This window comes from Xenopus laevis, chromosome 3L (genome assembly GCF_017654675.1).
Source record: "Xenopus laevis strain J_2021 chromosome 3L, Xenopus_laevis_v10.1, whole genome shotgun sequence".
Taxonomy (NCBI): domain Eukaryota; kingdom Metazoa; phylum Chordata; class Amphibia; order Anura; family Pipidae; genus Xenopus; species Xenopus laevis.
This window is the reverse complement of record NC_054375.1, coordinates 64,937,382-64,960,962: the sequence shown is the minus strand read 5'-3', so window position 1 is coordinate 64,960,962 and position 23,581 is coordinate 64,937,382. Positions and strand designations below refer to the sequence as shown.

Here is a 23,581-nt window from a genome sequence, read left to right as displayed (position 1 = left end):
TAGTAAAACCATTCAACAGATTTCAGACAGTTTGTTTTTAATCCACAGGCATGCAATGTATGTACACATAGACAATAGCCGTATGCATCAGAGTGTAACAATCTGAACAATTAACCCCAGCTCACTCGTCTAGATATACCACTTATGTTTGCTGAAATTGTCCTGTGCTTTAAAATTCCTAGTAAAGCAGCATCCTACAGGTTTTTCTCGCAATGAAATGGGCATTTAAATATGAACACTGGCATCATTATGATGTACAAGCTTATAAACAATTGGCATTACAACAGCACTGGCATACACAATAGCAATGGCTGAGATTCAAATTTCATTAAATTGTCAGATAACAATCTAAAATATTGAACATGGAACTGAATATTTTATTTCCATTTTCCATTGCAGCTGCTTCACTTTGCTAGGATACTGGTGACAGATTGAAAATGCCCTATAATGTAAACTCTGAGCTACTGCTTTGCCGATTATCATTTGCATCCTTTATTTTTCATGCAAATAGATGTGTGTTAGGATATGACATCTTTCTAGGCAAGCATTGTGAGTTTCAAAAAGGAACACGGGCTTCAGTTCTCATGCAAAATTATAAAACACAACACAAAAATCCTAAAACAAAATCCTCTTTTTCTTTACGTCCTACAGGCAGCACATCACAATTGGGTAATTGGTTCCATTCTCCCTGATAGGGCAGCATAAAAAAACAAGCTTAATTAACCTATAAGAGTTACCTCCTCCCCCCAGGTGTCAGTGTTTTTTTCTGTCCTTCCAGGAGAGGAAAAGATTGATCAGGTTGTGGTTTAAAATCCAGGCTTATGGCTTGAAGGCCGCAGAAGGGACCACGTCAGTGTGGGTCACTTCGGGGAGGCAGGAGAAAAACTCCCTTAGGCATTTTCGGAGTCCTCAACAGTAAGGGGACCTGCAGAGAGAAAGAGTTTTACTGGATGTGGCTTTAAGCGTTACACGCCGGTGCCTTTACTGGGCGCATGCTGATGACATCACTCTGCACCGCTCTGTGTATCTGCGAGTCTGGAAGACTTGGCAGCGCAATTGAAGAGTTTTATGGCATTCGTTAAGGGTGCGGTTTACAATGCATGGGGATTTAAGCAGGTAATTTTACGCTGTTTATTGCCTCTGTGATTGTGGTCAGTTCCTGAAGCGGAAAGCTGCCAGGCTGCTAGACTGTAATTAGGCTGCTAAGGTACTTATGTAGCCAGAAACTCTATGGGGTCACATTATAAGTGATTATATGTACTTATACTCATTTTATATATTATGTCTGTGGAAAGATCTTCAGGGAAAAGAAAGGGAAAAACCAGGCATAATATTTGCGCTGGATGTGACCAACCATTGCCTGAAGATTATTCCCAATCGTTGTGTGAATCATGCACTCAAAGTGGGTATCCAGTAAATAACCCTGAACCATTCATTAGCTGGTTCAAGAAAATGTTAAAATCCTTTGATGAAGTCAGTATTAAGACAAGTACGCCATCTACTGGTCATCATAGAGATTTGTCCTCTAGTTCAGAATCTCTTGGTTCAAGTACTGAGAGTAATTCTTCTTCATCTGTGCAACATAAATCTAAGGAAGAATATTATTTGTTTCCAGTAGAAAAGGTGCCAAAATTGATTAAAGAAGTGAGCGTTTTGGGAAATAAAGAAACTCCATCCACTTCTAATAAACAGGAACTTTTATTCTTTTCTGAGAAAAAGTCTTCCAATTTCCCAATACACCAGTCAATAAGGCATCTCATAGAACAACAGTCGCAACATCCGGGGAAAAAAACTGAAGTCTCAAAGAGATTCAAATTGACGTTTTCTATAGATGATAAGGAGACACCCTGGGAAGAGCCACCTAAGATGGATGTGTCAGTCACAAGGCTTTCAAAGAGAACAACAATTCCTGTTGAAGAGTCGGCAATTAAAGATCCTTTGGATAGGAGAGCCGAATGTGCCTTACGCAGAGCCTATATGGCGGGGATTTATGTGTGCAAACCTTCTGTGGCGGTGGTTTCTGTATCCAGATCTTTAAAATTCGGGATAAATTCCTTAGAGGAGGAGATAGATGCTGGTACATCCAGAGATGACATATTAGATATGTTACCCACAGCTAAGCTGGCAATTGATTTCTTATGTGATGTTTCAATTGACACATTAAAAGCAGGCACTCAAACCATAGCCTTATCAACGGCTGGAAGAAGAGCTCTTTGGCTTAAGGCTTGGGCAGCAGATATGGCTTCCAAAAATAGCCTGATCTCTATGCCAGTCAAACCAGGAAGACTTTTTGGGTCCTCCCTTGATAAACTAATTGAGAATCTGGCTCCTGGTAAGGATAAATCTTTGCCACAGACAGACCAAGTTCTAAGAAAAGGGTTTTTCGACCTTTTTCAAGAAAATCCCCATCTCGATCATCTTCATATAGAAGACCTCAGCGAGATAACAACAAAAGGAGAGACTTCAATAGAGGAAAGCATTTCGGTTTCAGGAAGTTCTCCAAGGAAGGAGGACAGAAGAAAGATGCTTCTAAGTCCTCAGAGTTCTGACGCCAGAAGTCAGGAAGAAGTGGGCGGAAGATTGACCCTCTTTCTTCCAAGTTGGCAAGAGTCAACAACAGACTCCTGGGTATTAAGTATAATAAGAGAAGGGTATTTTCTGAACATAAGAGAACAGCCAATACCAAGGTTCTGTATAAACCAGAAAGAGACAGACTTAAAGAAAAGAGCCACTCTGGAAGAAGCGATTTAAAGTTCATAACAATGAAAGTCTTGGAACCAGTTCCTACCTCTGAAGAAGGGGAAGGGATTTATTCTATAGTTTTTTTAGTTCCCAAACCAAACTGGAAATTCCGTCTGATCATAAATCTAAAATACCTAAACCATTTCCTAAAGAAAGAAAGATTCGGAATGGAAACTATAAGATCGGGGATAAACATTATTCAAGAAGGAGATGTAATGATTACATTAGATCTAAAAGATGCATATCTCCATGTGCCTATTCATCGGATTGCAGTTTTTCTGAATTCCTCTCTGAAGCACCTTCAGAGCTTTCCCCTTTGGAATTTCATCAGCTCCAAGAGTTTTTACAAAGGTGAGTTCCAGTACCAGAACTCAATTGTTGATTAAAGAGTGTCAAAAGATCTTAAAATGGGCAGAGAACCACATTTTACTACTCAAAGCAGTACACATAAAGGGAGTGGACAACGAACTAGCAGATTCTCTCAGCAGTAAGTCATATCAGGGAGAATGGGAACTAATCAGTTAGTGTTCTATCAAATTGTAAAGAAATGGGGACTTCCACAGATAGACCCGATGGCCTCCAAGTTGAACAGGAAGGTTCGAACATTTTGCTCCTTGAGGAAATCAGACAGTCCAGATTTCTTGAATGCAATGTCTTTCCAATGGGAGTTCAGTCTGGCGTACATATTTCCACCACTCCCAATGATTCAGAGGGTCATACAAAAGATAAAGAGGGAACAAGCCCCAGTGATTCTGGTGGCTTCTTTTTGGCTGAAGAGGGTCTGGTTTTTCAGACCTAATGCTACTATCCAAAAGAATATTTTGGAAACTTCCGATATTGGAAGACCTGCTGGTACAAGGGGAAGTTGAATCCAGAGAAGTTGAAGCTGACTGCTTGGAAACAAAGTTTATTAAACCAAGGTCTCCCAAGCAATGTAGTACAGAGACTCTTATGCTCCAGGAAGGCGTCTACATTAAAGATATATAATAGAATTTGGAAAAATTTTGATGAGTGGTGCCAAAACAAACAGCAGCAATCTAAACATTGCTCAATTACTTCAAACATTTATCATGGAAAACTTACTTTCTGGTGGCTATTACATCAGCCAGAAGGATTGGAGAGCTGCAAGCTTTGTCAGCAAATCCTCCATATACAGTTTTCTTCCCAGATAAGGTAATTTTGTAGACATTACCTTTCTTCTCTCCAAAGGTTCCTTCTGTGGAAAATTTAAATTCTCAAATAATCTTGCCATCTTTTGCTCAAATGAGTCAAGAAAATGAGTCAATTCTAAAAAATCTGGATGTTCTCAGTAGCTATCTGGTTGCCAGGGTCCAATTCACCCTAGCAATCCGGTATTACTTTCAATAACAATCTGGAATGTGAATAGGAGAGAGCTTGAAGAGCAAGCTAAATAATAAAAAGCAACAAAAATAACATTTAACACATATCACATAATAGGTTTTTGGTTGCATGTGGTGTCATTAATAGCATTTTAAATTGCAAGCTGGAAAGTGGCAGAGAGTAAGGCAATTCATTCAAATTTAAAAAAAGAAATACCAATTCAAATTGCTAAGAACAAGACATTCTACAACATATTTAAAGACAAGCAACTTCTTTAAGAGCCACACATATTTGAAAAAAAGGCTATATATAAATAAGGCTATATATATATATATATATATATATATATATATACATATATATATATACAGTATATATCATTCAAAGTCCCTTCTGGGTTCTTTCTCAAATAAATTTTGATATTCGAATTTCTACATTTTTTTCAAATTTGGACTATTCCCTAGTCAAAGTACACAAAATATAGCTTGATATTCTAATTTTTTTCATTCAAAAATTCACCTTGACCATTGATCAATCTGCAAATTTACTAACCTCTGAAAATTCCCTGCTCAAATCGCAACACTTTTCCAGGCGTAGATGTGCCAGGACAGCTCTAATTCACTAAAATCCGAAGTTGCGTCCAGGGCGCCGAACACTGGCAAAGTTGCGCTTGCATTACTGCGACAAGCAAAGCGAAGTTGCGCTAGCGTTGCCTCATTTGCATACAGTGGGATGTTAAAGTTGAATTGACGTATATGTCTGCCTGGTCTGAGGTGGCGAAGGGAAGTCTGGCGCAAGAGGTAACGTTCAGTAAAATCCGCATCTTAGTGAATTTACGTAGTTACGTCCATTCGCCAGGCGTAAGGGAGCAAAGTACCACTAGAGTCTATCTCCTTCACTAGCGAAGTTACGCCAGCGACCGTTAGTAAATCGGCGAAATAACGTCATGCTGGCAAATTTTATTTATTTTTATTTTAATTATTTTATTTTAATTCAAAAATGATAAACAATAAATAATGAGGACTGAATGCAAAGTTGCTAGGAATAGGACATTCTATAACATACTAAATGCTAACTTGAAGGTGAACCACCCCTTTAAAGTAAATGTGACTGGCCCTAACTGAACCTGCATTTGACCCAAACATACAGAATAAGCTGTGCCTCATCAATTCAGCAATGCAAGTGATAATTGTTTACAATTTAATAAATATGTATGAGAAATTAAAATGACACTGGCATTAACAGTTATAGCTGTTTTTATAACAATAAGGAAGGGTGCCATTTTACACAGCTATAAGGAAAGAATACAGTAAATGACACATGCTGATGCAGAAGCATATACTATGCATAACATGCAAACATTTATATTCTGTATTTAATTGAACTTGACCTGGTGTTAGTGTTGTCCTAGGGAGTGGTAAAAAGTAGGTGTGACCTAAATAAAAATTTACACAACACACTTATCACACAAGACTTTTATAGGCATCCCTGGATTTCACTTAGAAAAACTGGCAACTTTTCAAGGGTATTTTTCAGTCAAAACTCGAATTTCTTAGGTTTAATTATACCCCGAACCTGGAAATAGCTTGAATCCGAAAATACTCCAGCTAAACCCTGTCATGAAAAAAGTCAATGATCCCTTCAACCATTTGAAGATGTCTGTACCCTTCATAATGTTCAGGTTCTTACGGTGGGTTTCCTCGAGTTTTCTGGTTCTTCACCCCGATTTCACTGATTCAAGTTTTTTTCTTAAACATTCAAGTTGTGAGTTTATTTGAGGTATAAAAAACCTCACAAACGTTTAAAACTCGACCTGTGATATATAACCCCCTTAGACTCTGCTTCTGCCAGCGGCGCATTTCCTACAGAAAAGCTGGACAAACTAAGCATTGTGAGCATTCTCCTTTAAGCTGTGAGTTTGGGGTTTGTGCACCCAATCCTCACTTTGTTACTGGACCATCATCACACTGAAAATGGGGCTGATTAACATTCCTGTATTTGTTCTGTATTCAGTTTTATAATTAGTTTTGCTTAAAGGGGTCAGCTGTAAAGATAAATGTCATCTTGACAACTGTGGTTAAATTAGTTTGTACAAAACTTTTAGTTTAGTTAGCTTAGTGGTGTATTCACCACAGTAGGTATAGATGTAAATTGCATCTATTGTGTAGACCAGGAGATACTGTGTCCAAAGCCATTTGCTATGCATCCGTCACAGGACTTTGAACTGTCTGGTGGTGATGAGCAGCTACATTCAATAGGCATTAAATAGGATGGCTCTGGCAACTGAGCTCTACAATCAGCGTATGATGGATTGTCACTCGTTTTTACAGAAGAAATTGTTGTCCCTGCAGTCTTCCACTCTTTTCCATTCCTGTCAACCCCTAAAAATGTCACCTCAGATTGACTACATTCATAAGGAATTTCTGATGGTACTGTCCCTTGGATTATTCTGACTGGACAGAGGCTTTCATCACTCTCTTCTGGATAATTCAAAGCTCCTAAAGATTTTAATGATTTTGGTAAATCCTCTTTGTATGTTCCCACATTCTTGGCACTCTCTGTTCTTTCCAAAACCTAAAAAGACAAGGATTTAAAATATGTTATGGTTACTTTACTTCTTCCAGAAGCAATAGTAATAATCTAATCACTGAGCAAGGAACACAGAAGCAAAGAAAATAAGACCTTGTTGTCGTATTTCAGCCAGCCACAACACCCTATCATCACTACCAGCAGCTCCCATTCACTCAAATATAAAATTCTCCAGTGTGAACACTTTGCATCCTAAAAACCCCACAATAAACAATATTTGGGGTGACATTCACTCACACCTAGCGCCACAGAAGAACCGGCCTTAATGAACATAACTTGAACTTGGAACATTGTTGAACAGAAATTTCCCAAAAGCTTCTTAACATGAATAAAGAAGTGCAACCATTTTATAAATAATGAATCATATATATATATATATAGGGGGTACAATACCAAAATTTGTGAAAAGTCACAAGAAAAGAAAGTAGCATATTTATGATAAAAAAATCTAAATTCTCCAAAACTCACCTCTTCAACTGTAGGTCTTAGTATGGCAGGTAATATTGTGCAGTCAAGACATAAGTTAAAAAGATTCCTTGCAACACACTGGGGCCATTTACCAGCTTTTTTATCAAGAAGTGGAAATAGTGATTCCAGTCCACTTTTTTCCATTTGCTCCCACAACAAATATCTCTGTTACGCAACATATAAAAGAGGACACTGGTTATATCGCTGCTACAAATGCATACCATAAAAATGGACATTGGGAAATTTACAATAGGTAAGTGATCAAAAGTGTTGGCTTTGCCAGATCCTTTTGTGGTACCACCTGGCTATATAAATGTCTCCCTGTTTTTCTGAAATACTCTGGATCTACAAAAATAATTCTGAGGCATAATGAAAAAAACATATTTTGCCTGTAGACAGTATCAAAGTAACCAGCCACTTCACAATACAATGGTCTAAAACTGTAGAAATAAAGGCTTATATCCATTTACATACACATGCATCATATTATAAAGGATTCTGTCACAGGGAAACTTTTTTTTAAGTCACTTAACAAAACTCCTTAAGCAGAATCCTGTACCAAAATCTGTTTTTCAAAATGCTTTGTTTTTTGTACTCTGATAAGTTTAGTCTCTCTTTTCTGCTACACTGCAAGTTGGAGTGATGACACCCCCCCTAAATATACCTTTAAACAAGTAACAAGATAACTCTCCTGAAAGGGATTTTGTCACATTTTACAAAATGCATCAGTTAATAACACTCCTCCAGCAGAATCCTGCATTAAAATCAGTTTTTTTTAAAAGAGCAAAGCCATTTTTAATATTTAATTGTGGAATTTTATATAGAGCTAGACATGTTCTTATGTGAATCTTATATGCAATTGCTGCCAGTAAAGCTGACTTCTCACATAATTGTACAAAAAAGTGAGCAATTTTTATGCAATTACGCAAGAAACCCTGTGTGCTGCAGATCTAATGGCTAGTACTGCTAGTACAGGTTTTGCTAAATTGCTCTAATATGTTGTTTTGGAGTGAGAACCGACTGTACTTGTATCTATTTACTGTCTATCTATACACACAGTATGCACTTGTAAATAATGGTACAGTGACTTACAATAACAATGTCTGCAGATCATAAAAATGGTATACAGTGAAAGTGTAGTGACACCCCACATTGAGTGACAGCCAGTGGGTCTTCCCCATCCAAAATGCAGGTTGCTAAAAATGCTCCACCTATCTGTAGATATGAAAATGGCACCCAAGCAGGAGAATAGGCAATTTTCATTAAGTAAACCTGAAAATGCACTTTTAGTATAAATTACACTGTAAACCAATTTGCATTTGGGCTTTATTTTCTTTTGAAGAGGTTTATTTTCTGTACTTTTTACTCTTTTATGCCCAAATAAAAATTAAGAAAAAAAATCATAACGTTCTAGCAGCAAATCTAGTTTGCAGCTGTCCTTAATTTTTTATTTTGTGTTTTTTTTTTATGTATTTGCCTTTTTGGTCTGCTTTTCTTTAAAATAAAAATGTTGAAATTTCCCTTTAAGGAAAAATATAAAATCTATAATAATAAATCTATAATCTAAAAATATAAAATCACAGACAAAGATTGGGACTGCTCAGTAGCAAACATCAGATTGGTTGCTATGGGTTTCTGGACTTTCCTAATATACAACCTCTTCAAAAGAATGGTTTATTTTGTACATAGTTAAAGATGTTTGGAATGAAGTTACTCACCAAATAAGTATCTTTCGATCCTTTAATTAGAGTCTCAAATCCAGTTAAGACTTCCATCATCACCTATGTAAAAAAAAAAAAAAAAAAAGCTAGTTAAAGGTTCATAAAACATATGGAAAAATATAGCATGTTAATGTTTTCCAATAAAGATAGAATTGAATAACCACCCAAAAAAAGCAGTGGGTGGCAATGGTTACTGTCTCAATTCCCTCATATCAGCTAACCTATTGGAGCAGAGGCTGCCCCAAAAAATTTAATAAAGTGTGGTCGCCATGGCTTTCTGAGCCCATACCTACTTTACTACCCTCAAATGATCTGCTTACAGGGAATGATCCCCCTGTCTCACCTTAGTTTTGAGGAATGACAGTAATACTTCTTCAATTGGGAAAAATTGATTTTTTATTGTTATATTTTTAAAAAACGATATGCGCATGCTGAGCTGTTTGCCTAGTATCTTGCAGGACATGCACTCTGAGAATGAGAAATAAGTTGAACAGTGCTATAATACCTGGAAACATGTTCAAAGCCTCATATGTGCAACATACAGGATTGGTTGTTACAATGTTCTGGATACTTGTGATGCTCTAAAAACTCGAATCAAATTTGAATAACTCCCTAGTCAAATCTGACAGTTTCAACCATAAAAAAAACTCGAAAATTTGAATTTCGAATTTTTAATCCGACCCTTGATAAATCTGCCCCTTAGTGCACCTATAATGGCTATGTTGCCTATATAAAATAATTCCCTTTGCCCCTATTCCCTGTGAGCCACCAGTTAGACAGCCCTGATTTACATAATTACACATTTTTTAATAGCAAAACAATTGTATGTGTTGTGTATTTGCAATATTTAAATGTGAGTGACCTTAGCGAAACAGATTAGCCCCTCTCTACAGTATTCATGGGGAATTACCATAGATAAGGCAGACTGGCATGATTACTGTCCCATGTACATGCACAATATTGTATATTAGTGGTGCTATATAAATACAATAAAATACTGATCCAAATTCCTATTGGTTATAATAACATACTGATGAGTTTTGCTGTTGTGCTGATTTTCTCAGTGTAGATGCTGCAAGTCTAAAAGCCAACAACTTGCGTGTGTAGTGTATATACAGTAAATAATTATTTTCTCACCCATGGGGCAGCCTTGCATTTAAATGAATTATGTATAATAATTCGACAAAGTATAGTGTTAAATGCAGTTCTTACTTACAACACCATAGCTGTACATATCGGTTTTGGATGACAAATTTCCTCTACTAATGTACTCCTCTGGCAAGTATCCCAGAAACTTGCAGGTGGCATGATCCATCTTTATGGTGTAATTGTGATTTATCATATAGGACCTTAAATGGACCATGGCAAAATCTGAGAGCTTTGGATGGAAGTGCTGATCAAGCAGTATATTTTTGCTGGAATGCAGGAAAGAAGAATGTAAACCACAAGCATCAAATAGTGGAAATCATGCAGATTCTCCAAAGAAATTACCCACAACGTCTCTCACATTATCCCATGCATACTCTGAAGAACATTTTTTTTAGATCTCTGAGATATAGAGTGTATTGCAAATGATTAGCAAAATCATTGCCCAATGTTAATAAAATAATAATGTAATGTCATGCCTTGCATGTAACACTTGTATGGGTATAAAATACAGTTTCCTAGAATAAGTAAAAATAATAAAAGAAGGGAAATCTGTGGTGTAACAATGAAGTCTGCAGAAGAGGCCCAGGGGTACAGAAAGCCCAGTGTGGAATCGACATCACTGATAAGAATCACAATCAATTTCCTCACATGAACTACAATGAAACTACTGCAATTTTAACCTAGTTCACTATTCGGTAATAATAATTTGAGATTCCATGTGAAAATACAATTTTCCCTATCTACAGTACATACTGTACACATATATAAGAATTTCACCAGACCCCTCAGAGGCAGAGATGTTGATGCCAAAGGTTACCCTGCACAGGAACCTTTCACACTTTAAAATAATGTCACTCTGTGACACTGGCCTTATATACAATGTAGTGTGAACATAAAAGAATGTTATAAAAGGTACGGTAAATGTCACATTTATGAACACACAGCTGTTGAGCTGGAAATTTTAACACAAAATAGCCTGACGACAGTGGTAGCATTTTTCTCCCATTGTATATTTCATTACATAGTGCCAATATTGCTCCTAGCACAATTGTTAAAAGCAAGAAAGTTACAGGCTTGTGGCATATTCCATCCAGATACCTTTCATACCATATAAAATGTTTAAAGGGGACCTGTCATCCGTCACGTTAGTCAAGCAAAATATACTGGGAATTCATAATTATAGCAAGCAGGCAGGATCCATTTTGTGCACACTGTTATTAAGGCAAGCCTTGCATCAGCTCAAAATCTTATTTGTGCACCAGAACTAGGGAACTGCTGTTCATCCCCATGCCCTGGTTACACAATTAAATGGTAAAGAGAGAGGGGGAATGTGGGGAATGCAGTGACATTTAGTAACCACGGAATGGAAAGTGAAAGTGATTGCCTGCTCAGCCTCTATGCCTAATACTTAGAGGAGAGGCAGGCAATATTTGATTGACTGCTGAGATTTTTAAATGACTTTAAAATATTTGTGAATACTTAAAAAAAAATTGGATTTCATTTTTAATTTGAAAAGGACTTTTATTATACAGCTTTTTATGTCTGGGTGACAGGTCCGCTTTAATCATACTGAGTCTGTTAATTTTTAGCACCCAATCAGCAGGGGTGTAAGTTCAGGGGCCTGGGCACCCCACAAAATTTCAAGGGCCCCCTCCACATAAAATTGGTGGTAATTGGCATACAATCACACCAAGTCTCCCCTCACCTCCTCTTGTGGGCCCCTGCTGCCATAGATCCCCCAGGTGGCAGTTACAACAGTCAGGTAAAGCAAATACTTAGGAGTAAGCCATCTGATACATGTACATGTGCAAAATAATGCCCTAGACCCTGAATAAACAATATATTAATACAAATGATAGGCAAATGATTTTCCCATGAAAAATTTGAGTTTTTGCCCCAAAAAGCTGACCAGAAAAATGTGAGTTTTAGTAAATACCCCCTTAGTGTTCCTTTAGTGCACTTACTACTATCCTTGAGCTTTGGGTCATTTTCATATCATTCACCTGGTTATATTTCCACAGATGACTGGGCGTGGTTTCATTGAATGCAGATACTTGATCAGGTTTGCTACACCAACTAATATATTGTAGCGAATTTGCCAAGGTAGTGGAGAACTCTTTTCCTAAAATAAACCAGTTGGAATTAGTCAATGTATAAAGTAATAAACAGGCCTGTCCTCATTGGTGCTGGAAACTACATCAAAATGCCAGACATTGGCCAAATGTGACTATTTATAATCCTGTAGCTTTCCATTTGTTACTGAACTACAGATCTCAGAATCCCCTGATAAATGCAGCATTTTGGAAAATGCTGGCCGCTGTAATTTACTAACAGCTGGAGGATGCTTACTGAAAAGCTAAAGATTAACAAACCCACTAGCCAGCAGTAATTGCCTATTCCTTTAAATATTTGGGTGCGATGTTGTTTCTGTATTTATACATTGCATAAAACTGCTCTTCTGCTTGTACCCCACTAATTACCGCTCTAAAATAAAATGCCTTGCAAAGAAGAAAATCATGAAAACCTGGGATACAATAACCTTCTAAACAGCAGAACTTTCATCATTAGTACATGCTACCTTAGCATTTTACTTATGCAAAATAAAATATACCTTGATATTTAAACAATATCTAAAGATTATCTAAAGATTATGATGTGTCTACCCATTATCCTGAATGGTTACTGTAAGTTCAAGAAATATAGAAATATTCTCCTGACACTGCAGTTAGGGCAATGACACAGTCTTATTTGTCACCCATGTTTTGTTGCAGCTATAAAGCTCCAGAAAATACTATACCATTGACAATTCCGAATATTGAAACCCAAATTACGTAATCGTTTAAATATGCCTTTGTCTATGGCGTGGTATGCTGGCATTTTGTAGCAGCAACTGTAGCAGCAACAAACGTGTGTTGTTTCTTTTTTTTAAAGAACTAGATCAACTTACTGTGCACTTTATCCTTTCATAGAGTGATCTGTTTACCATATAGGGGCACACAAGGAAGGTCTTTTCAGGGTATGACAGATATCCAAGCAGCTGTACTATGTTTGGATGCTGAAATCTAAGCAAATGTATAACATTAGTATTATAAAAACAGACTGCAAAAAGCTACCTATCAATGGGCCTTTAGTAATAATTCAACAAAAGTATGGCGAATTTATAATTTTGGTGTCATCATATAAATGTTTCCAGCCCCATGTCAGATTTTAAAATTAAATATAAAAAATCTGTTTGCTCTTTTGATTTCAGTGCAGAAGTCTGCTGCAGCAGCAGCACTATTAAATGATGCATTTAAAAAAAAAAAAAAAACATGTTTTGCCATGACAATTTCACTTTAAGAAGCAAATTAGTAGTACATATTTGAAAGAATTAGAAACCAGGGGGAAAACATTCCATTTGATCACTATTCTAGTAATGGTATGAAAAAACTCATCAGTTGGAAAATGGGTATGACCTACTCAGGGCTGGAATTACATAACGGGCGCCCCTGGGCCCACTGCCATTTGTTACCCACATCCCCTCCCTTTATTTGCACAAAATTTGATTGGTGCAGGACTGCAGGGGAAATTTGAAAAACGATTGCATCTCCTGCTTATTCCCAGTATTTCTGAACCAATGTGGGTGTGGTTGGGCAGCATGCCACCCCCTAAAAATCTGCTGCCCTAGGCCTGAGCCTTTCCACAAATCCGGGCCTGGACCTACTGACATACAAAAGCTAAGAACTGTTCAAATAACATACTCACCTGGGTAATGCCATCAGTTTGGATATAAACAAGTTCCACTGCTTTGGTTCTGCCAGATGTTTATCCTGCAAATTAAATTGTTTACAGTGTTCGTAATGAAATATAGAAATAAGATGCACAGAGTTACTGAAAGTCTGGGGTACAGATATCAAGTTTCCATCATAAATAAAACATAACAAACCTACAAATACATGTATGGTATATTCCTTGCATGGGCTAGACCTACTGTATGAACCTAAACAGAGCTCATCTATATATGAAACACATCTTTGGAATGATAACACCTTGAGCTGTATAAAATGAAATATTTTTACTGGTGACACAAATTATGTGTAGAACAGATGTATACAAACAGAACTTTTAAAATCAATAAAAGAAGAACTCTCCTTCTGCAATCAGAAAGTACTATAAACTGCATAGGTGATACCTCTGTATCAGTGGTACAGCTGTCATTCAATTACTTCCCAGTTCCCAGGTATCTCCCAAAAGTAAAGAGAACATCTCCAAATCCAAACTAAAAGATACTTCAATTGACTAGCCTCTAAAGTGTTTAGCAAGACCCTTCTGCTTACATCAACTTTGAAAGTAATCTGGACAACCTAAATACAGATGACAGGAAAAATCTTTAGAATGTTTAACGTCAAACTAATAGGCCAATGACAGGATCACATGAAACTTCTGCAAAGAGTCAAGACATTGGCCACTAGGATTGTATTTAAACAATCTCAAGTCAGATATTGATCAGGAATGGCATTGTTTGGGGCCTATATATACAGGCCAACAGACTGCTGACTAATTCATTGGCAGTCAGTATCTGCTCATGTACCGGCACCTTTATAGATATTTGTCCATACCTGTTTAAGCACCTTTACAACACAAGATTGTCTGTGTACTTCTGCTTTGTAAACTTTGAAGAACTCTCCTTCTGCAATCAGAAAGTTCTGATGGAAGTCATTGGTTCCTTTTATGATCATTTGCAAGCTGATTGATGAAAGAGTATTCTCTACAGGCAACAAAAGTTACATATGTAATTTCTTTGTTGCATCATTCTCTCCAACTACTGTGATGTTGCATAAATACAATTACAGGCACAGTTATAATGAGACACAGGAACCTTAAGATGGCCATACAAACAGGTCTTCCCCCGATATCCCCACTAAAAGGTGGGCATTATTGGGCTAATTATTGTTCGGGTCTACTGCTAAACAATCGGAGCACATGGATATACCAGGTGACGGGAAAAGGACTGACTGATCGGTCTAAAAGCTCTGTATTTGTATGCTTTTGTTTACATCGTCACCTTGGAATTTGTTGTCTGTATATGACTATGATTCCAATAAAAAAGATTAGAACCCTAAAAAATATATATTAAAGAAAGATATAACTATTGCAGCTGTCCTTGCAGAAATTATTTTCATTAACATACAATATGTAAAAAAGATTGCTTCTTTTCACAGTTGTTATTCTGGGTTTGTATGCTAGCGATTGTTAACATATTATATATAGCCAGGGCTTCAGATCGCAGCAGCCGTGGGTGCTCTCAGGGTACGGATAATTGTGACAGACTTCCCTGTGATGCTCGGAGAATACACTGCAGAATACAACTACTTGTTTCACATTAATAGGAATATCAGATTTTACTTTGACTGTGGTAAAAACAGTAATTTATTTTTGTCCATGGTGACAAAATATTTTCATGAATGTCAGTTTACTACAGTTTTGAATATCAGACAAAATCCCATCAGAGATTATTTTCCTGCCAAAACATTTGTAGCTGTTTATGAATTTACTAGGCTAGGGCCTCAATTATGAGCTTCTCTTCACTATCCTTTCTTGCCTTACTTAAATTATCTAAGGTAAACTAGACCCTAAAAATCAGATAGCGAAATTAAACTAAAATTACAAATTTGAGAGTTGCTGAACAAAAATCCTTATCATAAAAATATGAAAGTGAACACCATTTGCAAGCTTTTTCAGACTATAACTGTCTAAATCATACTAAAAGGCTGTCAGGGGTTGCTTAAAGTTTCAGTTTAACACTCTGAAGCTTAGTCAACAATAAAGAAGTCAGTGGTCATTGGTTTCAACCACGACCTCCAGTGCCAACGCAGCAGCCCCACACACTCACCCCTATCCGCTTCTCATTTACCTTCTTCTTGTTGGAGCATGTCAAGGGGGGCAGCATAGCTAGTGCTATTGCACTCTCTCCACTAGAAGAGCTGGATTTACATTTCCAAGAATGGAAAATTACCAGAGGTGGATTTTTGCTGCCCCTGCTGACTGGCTGCTAATTGCCGCCTGAGGCAAGGTTCTCACCTTTTGTCTATGGGATTTTCAGTTCAGCAACATTTGGTGGACAGCTAGTTGCCCATCACTGAAATGAAAGCACAAAAGTATTTCTGTGATGGGACCTCCACTATTTTATACGCCTTTTTGCAAAATATTAGCTCCAGGTAAGTCAAAACTGAATGGTTTTACAAAATATTTAAAAGTACAGACAAACGCTACATCCTCTCATAGTGGCACGTTTCCATAGGCCTATAGTTCAAAATGGGCCCAGCATCAGCAAAAGGGAGTGGAGCAGGGGCAGACTGGGGATAGGACAGGTTAAGGCAAAGTAATCTACCCTTGTTCCCACTTTCACTTGTATTTTAAAGTGCACTTAAGCAAAGTATAAATGCATTACCTGCATCTGATTCTTAAAAGAACAGCATGAAACATGAAAGATATTTTAATTTCCTGGTGCTACTAGTCCTTTAATCAAAGCATTAAGTATATGTTCTAGATTTAACACACTGCTTACCTTCTTGTGTTTGAATGTCACATTTCTACAAAACAGAAACAAACATAATATTAACATTTTTCTATGCATTTTCTAAGCATTTTTCAATACCATCTTACCACCTGCAGTTATTGTAAACCCAGAATATATGTATGTATGTATGTATATTTTTATTTGTAAAGCACTCCTTGAGGGCAAAGCACTGTACAACAAAACAATAAATTAGTAGTAACAAACAAGGGGTCATTGGAATAAAAAGTAACAATAAGTGCATTATTAGAATACAATTCACAAAAATATAAAATATAATTACAATGCAGATTAAGTGCTCAGTGTCAAGGAAACAAAAGGCTAGAGGACCCTACCCCGTAGGGCTTACAGTCTAAATGGGAGGGTAACGTACAGACACAATTCAGAGGGGTATTAAGGTGCTGTGGGTTACAGTTTGTTACACTGTTCTATAAGTGCCAGTTCAGGTGTTATCCAGGTGCTCCCAGAGGTAGTCTCTGAGTTTTCTTTTAAAAACATTGAAGGAGGATTCTATCCTGAGAGATTCAGGAATGGCATTCCAAATATAAGGAGTCGCAAGAGAGAAGGGTTTGATATGGGAAACAGCAGTAGTAGTGGGGGGTACAACCAAGCGGTTGCTCTGAGAGGAGCGGAGGTTTCGGGCAGGAACATATAGAGAAACAAGAGATGAGATGTAGTTAGGTGCAGAGGAATGAAGGGCTTTGAAGGTTATGAGGAGGAGTTTATAAGTTATTCTTTGTTTTATAGGAAACCATGATAAGGACTTCAGCAGGACATATTTTAATATGTATATTAATAGAAAAATATCAAAGTTGCTTCTGAAGACGTAGGGCACAGGCTGAGTTTGTATATGCTGTGGCTAAAGTGGACCATTACTTTACATCAGCTGAAGGCAGGCCACAAGCTGAAATTTCAGCAGCGTGAGGTCACATGCTGGGAGAACAGAAGGATTTTTTGCAGTAACCAGCCTGAATCCGTCAGTCTGTCGGCAGCTTTTATTGGCCCGTGTATGGCCACCTTAAAATGAACTGTGCTACATACAGTGTCACAATGCTGGTGCCCCTCCAGCAGTTTGTATGAGGTGTGTAACAGGTGAACAATGTGGACACTTTTAGTCTGGGGTGTAAACATTAAAGAGCTTTAGGGGTGTGGACAATAGAGGTGTCACAGGTGTAAACAATGCTGCAGGATTAAAATTGTCAACAATGCAGGAGTTTATTGTCTGAATTTGAGGTGTAAAAAATACAGGGGCCAGTTAATCTTAATATTGATACCTTTTAAATTTACACAAGGTAAGCAGTCACAGCAGGCAGATTTTCATGTGAGGGGCCACACAAGGGGGGGGTTGCCAGTTGGACAGCACTGCATTAGGGCAATGACACATAGGGAGATGGGGAGATGGGGAGATTTTGTTGCCAACATTAAAAAAAAATTCTACTGTGAGCGATAAATCTCCCTGAAAATTCCTTGCCATTTACTAACCTAGTAATCATTGCAATTAAATTTCATTACTCACAGTGATTCAGATTATCAGGCGAAACCCACACTCTGATACTGAAGATCAAAGAACCAATGAGATCCTCTGCCCTTTGTACTTATATACTTTCTAAAAATACTGTTGTAGGAGGGTTGTTTCCACTATATCACCACTTTTTGCTGTGTAGCGTGCAAGCTACTTACCCCACTGCGAAGCAAATTGCATACTTTAGAAGAATTTGAACTACAGCACACCGAAATAGAGAAAAACTGTGTTTATTTGTACCAAAGGCTAGGCAACGTTTTGGGTTCCTGCCTTAACACTTCCATCCATAGGGACTAGTAACCCTTTGGGTCCCTACAAATGTGTGGTATATTTGTCATCTGAGGCTCTTACCACTTCTAAGATTCTGCAGACTGCTTCTAATTGCTTTCAGAGAGTTTTGACTAAGGGCAATAAGTTGATTTCTTCAAAAGGCTTAGCTATGCATTTTATCTTAATGTATTTTGCCAGTGTAGCATCTCACTTTTGTTAAATTTTGGTTTAATCATGGGAATGTCATATGCTGTCAAAATTACATACATAATGTACAGTATGGGGCAGATTTATCAAGGGGCGAATTTTGAAGTACAAAAAACTTCGAAATTCGACCATCGAATTAAAAAACTTCGAATTCAAATATCGAATTCGAAGTTTTTTCAACAAATTTGGCAATCCTGCTGTCGAATAAAAATCGTTCGATCGATCGAAAAAAAAACTGTAGAAAAGTGCTGTGGAAGGTCCCCATAGGCTAACATTGCACTTCGGTCGTTTTAATTTGGCAAAGTATGAAGCCAAAGGTTTTTTTTAAAGAGACAGTACTTTGATTATGGAATGGTCAAATAGTCGAACGATTTTTACTTTGAATCGTTCGAATCGAAGTCGAATGGTCAAATATAGCCTATTCGATGGTCGAAGTACCCAAAAATTTACTTTGAAATTCGAACTTTTTGACATTCTAACCATTCACTCGAGCTTAGTAAATCTGCCCCTATGTGTTTTTACTATCTAGGGTAAACAGGTTGGTGAAGCTATTCTGAAAGGTACAGTTTCTAACAAATACGTTTGCTTACCTGCAAGGGGAGAGCTTTCAATCCAACAGAACAGGCATTCTGCCAGTTTACATCTGCTCAAAAAAACATTAAAATAAATATCAGTCCAGCATAACATATTATCTATACTGTATAATTTGTGCATTGCCATTCCAATGGCATAAGAACATTTTTAATTTTACAACATTTCCCCCAATAAACAAACAATGTCATTAGTAAAAATTGTCAATCAGTAAGCTCTGTAGAATATATGGTGTTAATATACTGTGCCATTTAAAACTATCTCTCACCCCCTCCCCCCCATTGCTGCACAGCAGTTTGTTTATATGCACAATAGTAGCATTTCTGAAGCAAACAGATCAGTTGTACCAGTGCTGGGCAACAGTATATTGTGAAAGCATGTGGTCACTAAGTAATAACATTCTTGCCTATTTCTCATTTTGAAGTTATAAATGAAATTCAATGAAAGGCTTGAGAAAGGGCAAGAGTAAGCCCGAAACGTTGTCTGGTTGTTTGAACTTATAAATTCAAGTTTTCACTTTTTGCAACAAAGAGGTGTTGCAGCAGTATTTTTTTCCTGTATGTCGATGCAAACCCATGGCAGTGGCGGAGCCAGGGCCCGCACCCCCTCAGAGCCCCCCGGCAGCTCACGCGCCACTGACAAATGCGGCCAAATGCGGCCGTACGGAGGGGGCGGGGCCCGGCTGCGCGTCACGCACCAGGGCCCGCCCCCTCTAGTGACGCTACTGACCCATGGCAAGGGTTTCCGGACTGCTTCGCACCCAACCTACAAGGTTAAATAAGGTGGTTGAAGCACAAACAATATTGTCTATAAATGCAATAACTGGAAGTTGGCAGGATAAGGCAGGAACAAATTATGACAGGATTTAGCAAAGTGAGAACTACTAGTTGAAGCTTGGTGTGATAGTACCATAAGGACAAATGGTAATTATGAACCATACACTTCTCAGGATCTTGATTATATCCCAGCGTGGGATCCTGGCTAACTTACTGGTCAGCTTCAAATTCAATACATTTTGCAAGTGTGAAGTAAATGTAAGTTTTTTTAAAAAATTTCGAAATAAACACATTTTACATAAAATAAAACTGCACATTGAGCCCTTTTACTTCACAGGAAATCATTTCTAATAACACAGACAAACAATGCACTACAGATGCACTTGAATAGAGCAGTCTGACAAAACAATATTTCATCCTTTGTACCTTGATTCATAAATAATTTAAGTGCTCTCTTGTGTCCCATTTCCTTTAGCACAGTCAACAGGTCACCCACGGTTTTATTTTTATGTGCCAGGCTCCACAATAGTTCCCTTGTTCTGCTTTTTCCTTGTTCGGCATACTTTTCAATCTTACAAAACTCCATCCAGTCTGAAGTGAAATGTTCAGCTATAACAAGCAAGGAAAAGATTTACTACAATTTCAAATAGTGAAAAGTAAATCTGAATCAGAATTGAACTGACATTCTAGCTTCAGGTCATCTATTCTCTTGCACTTTGCATCAAAACAAATAGAGGGAATCACGTCTACAACAGAGCACATTTTTTCTAGGGGTACACAGTCCTACTACATTTATTGCTGAGAGTATGGACACACAATATTTTTGGGGAAGAAATACTTCCTCTGTTAACTTCGTAGCTTTTTTTCCATTCTTATTAAAGGTAATAGGTTACATAGCAAAGATGGGAAACAAAATTTTTGCATATGCAAATTAGTGGTGGGGAGGGAAAAACATTTTTTACTTCCTTGTTTTGTGAGAAAAAGTCACGCGATTTCCCTCTCCGCCCCTAATTTGCGTATGCAAATTACGATTCGGATATTGCCAGTAATATGCGCTAGGCACATTTCTGTAAAGGACCACTATCATAAGAAAAGGTATCATATTTAAGTTAAAAACATGCTTAATGTTAAATTAATCAGCTACTACTGAAAATAAATTGTATTAATTTTGTAAAAAGCATAGACATTTTCCTACAGGTATGTGGGAATATATATTACATTCTAATTGTGTGTACTATCAGATTCTAGCTGTCTGCATAGCAAAATATTATAGGTCTCATTTACAGTATAATGCTTGGCGCAGTTGCTTCTGCACACAGTTTATAGCAGTTGTATGAAAAAAATGCATACATTACATAGTTCCTCATAATTACGCTTAGTACCTCTGTTTCCATCATACCTCCACTAGCAAATCACATGCAGTGTGCCTATTGGCACAGGAAAACCCTTGAGCTACCACCCCCCCCCCCAAAGATGGCATTAGCTACAGGTTTCCTACAATGGCCTGTGCATACAGAAGTGTATACACATTATTGCTACTTCCCCATTATTCCTTAGTTATTAACTCAAACCTCTCTCATTCCTTCATATCTCCATTATTGCCATTTCCCAATTATTCATTATTAACTCAAACCTCTTTAACTCTTTAATATCCCCATTATTGCCACTTCCCCATTTTTCCTTAATAGTTCAGTCCTCTCTCATTCCTTCATATTATTGTCACTACACCATTATTCCCTATTTACTCAAACCTCTTTAACTCTTTAATATCCCCATTATTGCCAGTTCCACATTTTCCTTACTAACCCATTCCTCTTCCCCATGATTCCTTAATAACTCAAAGCTCTGTCACTTTTTAATATGTCCATTATTGCCGATTCCACATTTTCCCTACTAACCCAGTCCACTCTTATTCCTTCATATTTCCATTATAACCTAGTACTCTCCCACTGATCCATATCCCTGTTACAGACACTTCCCCAATATTCCTTACCCAGTCCTCTCCATCCCAATGTCCCATCACTGCAATCCATGATATTGCAAAAATGTTCCATAGTAGATGGTGGAACTTCAAAAAGAGACATGTCTGGGCTAAGAAAAACTTTCGCTGCTGCCATTTGTGAGTTTCTGGAATGCATCTGTCCTTTAGAAATTCATTCTCAGTGTTCTTGCAAAATATCAATTACATGTTCCTGAAGAGAAGGGCGGAATTTCCCAGCTATTCCACACCCATATGGAGGAAACTGCACTTTCACAAGCAAGGAAATCCTGTTGTTGCTCAAACCAGCCGATTACATACATAGAGTTGTATATAACGAAGGAAAAACTGTAAAGCTAAAATTATTAAATATAATGTATTATGCATAGTAAAGCAGTGGTAGAAAAAAGTATTTTAGCCTTGAAAAAGTTATGACAATATTTGATGCTTGCTTTTAGATCTATCTGCATATTGAATCTGAGTCAGTTTAAATAATCTGACAAAATATAGCAAAATCAGTGATATTTTATCTAAAAGGCTAAGGTTTCCTTTTTTATATGCACCAAACTGTAGCTTTAAAAGGGTAGTATAATAATTACATTTTGATTCTACATGGTACAAATAAACAGAATGATCATACAGTTAACATTTATTCTAACAAAATGTTGACGCAAACCACATACATTTTATAATAGACTTGTTGTTTCATCAACCATTAGCCTGTTATCCCGTTATTGATGCAAAAAACACACTTGCCCTTTAGGGTCAGGGCACACAGGCAGTTTCGGGGAGATTAGTCGCCCAGCGACAAATAAATCTCCTCTTCTTCGGTGCACACTGACCCTTAAGCTGCAAGTCAGTGTCCCCAGGAGACCTGCTTATCTTGAATAGTTACAAATGTATCTTTGCTTATCTTAAATAGTTACAAATGTATCTAAGTGCAGGTACTGAGTATTCTGCATACCTCCCAACATTTTGGAAGTAAAAAGAGGGACATAAATTCGGGCAGTTTCGGGGAGATTAGTCGCCCAGCGACAAATAGATCTCCTCTTCTTCGGTGCGACAAATCTCCCTGAACTGCCTTCCTGCTGACTAAAATGTAAATTGCCAGTGGTATGGCACTCGGAGCATTTCGTTTTCTGAAGTCACCCGAATTTTCTCGTCAGGCAGCTTCAGAAAATGAATCGCTCCGAGTGCCATCCCGACGGCGATTTACATTTTAGCCAGCGGGAAGGCAGGGGAGTTCTGGGAGATCAGTCACCCTCAAGAAGAGATTTGTCGCCCGGCACACTGACCCTTAAGCTGCAAGTCAGTTTCCACAGGAGACCTGCTTATCTTTGTTTATCTTAAATAGTACAAATGTATCTAAGTGCAGGTACTGAGTATTCTGGGCTCTCTGTCAAAAGCTTCTTATTTAATTAAGTCTCATAAACTTTGTATTTTTTTCTGGCTGTTTCTCAAAGAGAATATCAGGACAGTTCAGTAACAATCCAAGGCTGCCAGCTGAACTGTCAAAATCGGCACTGTTCCACAAAAAACGGGACAGGTGGAAGGTATGCTTGTAGAAGTAGTGTTGTAGAAGATACTATACATTATTAAAAAGGAGTGTAAAAACCCATTTTTGAGTCCCAAGCCATAGGTTCAGAATCCCTGTGTTAAAAGTGACTTGTC

General features: G+C 37.6%; 1 protein-coding gene across 1 annotated transcript; it reads right to left on the bottom strand.

The window, feature by feature from the left end:
* Positions 1-5,118: 5,118 nt before the first annotated feature.
* On the bottom strand, positions 5,119-22,350 carry LOC108711082 (interleukin-1 receptor-associated kinase 3). Its single transcript, XM_018252424.2, has 12 exons — positions 21,926-22,350; positions 20,359-20,541; positions 19,156-19,208; positions 16,558-16,582; positions 14,609-14,757; positions 13,755-13,819; positions 12,958-13,072; positions 12,014-12,132; positions 10,078-10,276; positions 8,859-8,921; positions 7,141-7,305; positions 5,119-6,657 (listed from the first exon to the last, which is right to left on the bottom strand). The coding sequence occupies exons 1-12, from the start codon at positions 22,068-22,070 to the stop codon at positions 6,241-6,243; spliced, it is 1,698 nt and encodes a 565-aa protein (XP_018107913.1). The 5' UTR covers positions 22,071-22,350; the 3' UTR covers positions 5,119-6,240.
* Positions 22,351-23,581: the final 1,231 nt, after the last annotated feature.

What these genes read in the sequence shown, in the direction of transcription:
- LOC108711082 (XM_018252424.2), bottom strand. Translation starts at nt 22,070, where the DNA reads ATGCATTCCAGAAACTCACAAATGGCAGCAGCGAAAGTTTTTCTTAGC. An exon ending in TGAAAGCTCTCCCCTTGCAG is followed by an intron (nt 16,583 to 19,155) that starts GTAAGCAAACGT and finishes TCTGTTTTGTAG; the next exon opens with AAATGTGACATTCAAACACA. An exon ending in AAACTGATGGCATTACCCAG is followed by an intron (nt 13,073 to 13,754) that starts GTGAGTATGTTA and finishes ACATTTGCTTAG; the next exon opens with ATTTCAGCATCCAAACATAG.